The sequence below is a fragment of the Anas acuta genome, chromosome 4, assembly GCF_963932015.1.
Source record: "Anas acuta chromosome 4, bAnaAcu1.1, whole genome shotgun sequence".
Classification (NCBI taxonomy): Eukaryota; Metazoa; Chordata; class Aves; order Anseriformes; family Anatidae; genus Anas; species Anas acuta.
Window position 1 is genome coordinate 13,038,839 of NC_088982.1, and position 4,666 is coordinate 13,043,504.

Sequence of the window (4,666 nt, forward strand, 5' to 3'; positions counted from 1 at the left end):
ATTTTGAAGACACCCTGAACAGCAGTTGGATTGCTGACTTTTTGTACTGAGAGAGCATTTATGCTGCTCAGAAGACTGCTCTTCTGGCAGAGTGGCTACATTTTAGCAACTTGCCAAATGAGAAAGAGATAGAAGGATAATATTTCACCACTAGCTTCTGCTACTGTTTACAGTAATGAGATGGAGATTAAGAGCCTGTTTCTTTATGGGCAACACTCATGCAAAGAAGCATCCTTTCCTTGGGCATGCAGTAGGTAACTGTGTTCAGATCTATGATCCAACTGCTTTGGGTCATCTTGTTTTCAAAGACAGGTTTTATGTCTTCCTCTCACCTCTTAACTCACTTGTTTAAGCAACTCCCTTTCCTGAAAATAACACCCAACAGCTCGTTTACCAAGAGCAGTCCTAAAGTCCCCACTGCCAGGACTCCCAACAAATGAAATATTTCTTTCTTCACTGGGTATTTATCACGTTGCCCTTCAGAAGTATGATGTTACTCAACAAATCATCCTTTATAAAAGCAAAGAAATGTATTACAAGATAGTACAATGCAGCTCTATTTCCCCGTTTCCTCCAGGTATTTGGGGGGATTTCAGTCAGAGTCCTCTGCAAAATACAGAATTCTTTTCACAAAGCTTGCTTTCAAGACTCCGATCTCTCGAAAAATGGCTGGTGGAAAACCCTTTTCTCTTACTGGTATACTGTCATTTCTCCTTCTGTCTTCGGATGAACCTTGCAGGACTACTTCAATTCCAAGGGAATATATCCTCTATCAGACACTTCCATATTTTGGTTTATACCAAGCTAGAACATGAATTTGAAAGATGTTGGATTTTGCTGACTTTTTGTGGGGGTTGGGGAAGATAGGGGAGGATAACTTGTGAAATAAACAGTTCTTCATTCAAAGGTAGCCCCTTTTTGCAGGACAATTAATATACATGTATAACAACATATGTTCAGCCCCATGCCTGCATCCCAGCATCTGGATGTCTTGGCTCCATCTCGAATCTAATAAAAGAAAGAAAACTCATAAATCCAATTGAGAAAGCAAAATGGTGTTTATACATTTACATTTATGACAGCCATACAGAGATGTATTAATTCTATTTGAGACCACAAATGTGTAAATATACAAGTTTCCCCAAACAGCCATAGCAAACATTATTATTTTGATTTAGAAATAGTGAGTGGCTGCATAGGTTGAAAAGCGGAAATGATACAAAATCTGAGATGTTTCCTTTATAGCAACAACATTTCAGACCTGCTAAGTACTGATTAGTACTGTCAGTGTAAGATACCAGTGCTGGAAGGATACCTCTCATAAGCAGCCTATGAAGTCCCACAGCTGTACATTATGTTTTCAAGAAAGAGACTTATGTGCCAAAACACATACAGGATAGAGGCTTATGGCCCTTTGCTAACCCCATGCTGTTTCTTACACATTTCTCTTGCTTGAGATGTTCATTTGGTTATTTTCTTTCTGGAATGCAGTGTGCCAGTAGTGTTTGTTTTTGTTATCCTTGTTCCCTCCTTACCCTGCTCCCGGGCAGGAAAGTGCTAGCAGCCTTGCTTCATAGGTTGGCAGGAAATTTAAAACAGCAGTAAGCTGCTCCTCGGACCACCCCCAGACTTTTTTTTTTTTTTCCATTGATACAGGAGACTATTTAATTGAGGGCTGACTTGTCAAACTCTCCCATTGACGCTTACCAGTAGCTGCCTAACCACTAACGGTGATTTTTTCCTCCCTTCCTCCTTCTTTGGACGAGCTTGCCACAATGAAGATGCTGCTGAGCCTGATCGCTCTGCTCTCTGCTGCCCTGCTAGCCCATGCAGCCCCTCCAACTTGCTACTCCAGGGTGTTGTCTCTGAGCAAAGAAATCACAGAGTCTTTTAAGGCGTTGCAGACCTCCAAGGATGTGGTGAGTATATATAAAAACTGTTCCTGCAAAGACACTGTAGGCTGCTTGCTTTTGATACAAGCTGCGTTCAAAACAGAATTGCAACAGGTCTTTCCTCTTTCCTGCAGGACCCATGTGTGGAGACGCTGCCCAGGCTGTACTTGGACATCCATGTAAGTTTTCACATTTCTGTCTTACCGCTGTGCAGGAGAAACAGCTAATAACTCTTAGAAGAGAGCATAACTCTTAAGCTTGTGCCCCAGAAGAGTAGTCTGAAACTAATTTTTAAAAGCTTAATTAACTAGAAAGATGAGTCACTAAAAAAAAAAAAAAAAAATCATTTTGAATCTTATGAAAATCCCTATGGAGTTTCAGAGATTTTACTTGTTTAAAAATTCAAAAATGAGGAAATCAATATTTTGAAGTGATTATCATTTATACATTATTTATTGTGACAGAAAATTTTCAGAAGTTAAATATGCACAACAAAGCTTGGAATAATAGTTTAAAAGAGAAAATGCAGAATATTTTTTTTTCATTTAATATACCTACTTTATTTTATATTATATGTAGCTTCTAGCCTGCAGGTTTAATTAACAGAAGGGTACGGATACTTTGCGTGCTTTTCCTGTTTTAAATAGCCACTTGTTGAATCCAGAAAGAAAAAGTAGTCTTGAGGATATGAAAGTTAAATACTGAGAAAAGACATCGATATCATCTCCCAGCAAAGACAAAATAGTCTCCTGCATATGTAGTTTCTATCTGTGATATCTGACATACTTTGTTGCTATTTTCCATGCTCTGCTGAATAACTAAAAGGTAAAAAAAAAAAAAAAATCCCTGACATGTTTTGTTGGAGACAATTACTCTGTCAAGTCTTGCAAGTCAGTAAAATTCAGATCCTAACTCTGGAGCTGCCAATGCTTCTCCTCATTGCAACATTGCAAAGCAATGTGCCTTGGTTTCCTTTGCTTTAAAATAAAAGATGGAATATTTATCTACCTGCTTTACAAAGACACTACAAAATTAATATTTTCTCTGTTTTATTTTAATAATGCAAGATATGTAGTAAAAATTTGAAAATTTTTACTCAGAAAAATTCTGTCTGGTGCTCACCATATTGTATGGGAACTGAGGAATTGTGTGTAAGACCTTGATAGTCTTGTTCACCAGCTAAATGAGGCACTTTCATAAAAGGAACGTAGTGCACCTATACTGCAGGTTCCCACCAACTGCAGGAGCATATGTGATTGTATTGGCACATCTGTCTCCTAAAGCACGTGAGAAAGAAGTTGGCAGACCAAAACTGTACTTGTGAAATTTTCTGAGCACTTATTTGGACCAAGCGTCCTTGTTATGAAATATCGATGGTAAATTTTCCTCACTAACAGTTACATAGATTACACATACACAAAGACAGGAATTCAAGGCAGAGAGGCAATAAGAATTTTGAAAGTGGTGGACCAGGAACATAAATCTTCATTTGTGTGCTGTTACAAGTACTTCTTCTGCATGTTTTGCAGAATTACTGTGTGCTGACAAAACTCCGTGATTTTGTGGCCTACCCCAGATGTGAGAGAGTGATTGAAGTGAGTGATCTGAAGGAAAAAGCCCGTAGCCTGTACACCATTATGATCTCCTACTGCAGAAGGGTAAGTCAGGATGCATCAACAGGAACATAGCTTTTACCTCCCTCCATCTCCATCCCATCCCCTGACTTCAGCAAAGGTTGATTAGGGCCTGAGTTTCTCAAACTTACATTATCTTCTGTGTTTCTCCTTATGACATTAGCCATCTCTTTTGCCTCTCCAGGACTTGGTGTTCCTCACTGATGACTGTAATGCTCTGGAAAATTCTGTTGAGACCTCTGATGAAATTGACAGCTAAAATGGACTCAGACCCAAAGTTGTACCTGGGAAATTTTCTCAGAGACCAAGAGACAAAATATATACACACAGTCAGCTACAACGTTAACAGCTAAAATATTTTTCAAGTACACTAGCAATATTGTCTCAGACCTACCCATTTTTCTCAGCCTTGGCAGGAAATGAACTGCATGCCTTACATACCTACAGAGCTGCTAGGAAAACTATGGTTAGAAAACATTTTTTTTCATTTGGCAAGGTATGATATTTCAGCTTAGCCAAATGTATAAAGTATGTTTTGTTTAAACATTAGGTACTAGATTTTAAAACTGTTTTACAAATAGCTAGGTTCATAGAAAATGTATTATGATCAATATTCTATCCTGACTTAGAGGTTCTTTTATTAGATGGGCATGGAAGGGACCATTCTTGTTTTTCTTAAAGGAGGAGTATAACTGTGTACTGGCAGATGTATAGCTCATATATGTAAGCTGATAGTTTTTGATGTCAGATTTGTAAGAACAGAGGTGAAAGTATCTTGTCTTGGTGAAAAATAAATAAATAAATAAATAAAAACAGCCTTCGAACCCAAGATACGTGTGTTACATCATGTCTTTCAAGATCAACTGAAAAGGTGTGATTTTTATAAACTTTTCACAGGCACTTGCAAGCTGTTTTTCACGGCATAAACCATCTTTAGCTTTGTTTCCATGGCAATGCAAACTTTGCTGTGTCTGCATGATTCGGCAATGTATAAGTTTCTACTTGGAGATTTTTTCTTTACTGAAAACAATTTCTTTAACAAAATTAGTGGATTCTTTTTTAAATACCGTTTCTGTGTTATGAGAATGTAAGCTGTGAGGCAGTGGCTCAGAATTGAGTTTATTGGCTTATTCAATGTTT

General features: G+C 37.9%; 1 protein-coding gene and 1 long non-coding RNA gene across 2 annotated transcripts; one reads left to right on the plus strand and one right to left on the minus strand.

Moving 5' to 3' along the window:
* Positions 1–427: 427 nt before the first annotated feature.
* LOC137855593 (uncharacterized) lies at positions 428–3,797 on the minus strand. Its single transcript, XR_011095816.1, has 2 exons — positions 3,658–3,797; positions 428–1,008 (listed from the first exon to the last, which is right to left on the minus strand). It is a non-coding gene; the product is annotated as an uncharacterized lncRNA (long non-coding RNA).
* CYTL1 (cytokine like 1) lies at positions 1,541–4,355 on the plus strand. The gene is made up of 4 exons (XM_068679901.1): positions 1,541–1,919; positions 2,027–2,071; positions 3,422–3,550; positions 3,711–4,355. The coding sequence occupies exons 1-4, from the start codon at positions 1,776–1,778 to the stop codon at positions 3,783–3,785; spliced, it is 393 nt and encodes a 130-aa protein (XP_068536002.1). The 5' UTR covers positions 1,541–1,775; the 3' UTR covers positions 3,786–4,355.
* The last annotated feature ends 311 nt before the right edge of the window (positions 4,356–4,666 follow it).

Excerpts from the sequence above, each read along its gene's own strand:
- CYTL1 (XM_068679901.1), top strand. The coding sequence starts at position 1,776 with ATGAAGATGCTGCTGAGCCTGATCGCTCTGCTCTCTGCTGCCCTGCTA. Across the intron at positions 1,920-2,026 it reads TGCAGACCTCCAAGGATGTG|GACCCATGTGTGGAGACGCT; the intron begins GTGAGTATATAT and ends TCTTTCCTGCAG. Across the intron at positions 3,551-3,710 it reads TGATCTCCTACTGCAGAAGG|GACTTGGTGTTCCTCACTGA; the intron begins GTAAGTCAGGAT and ends TTGCCTCTCCAG.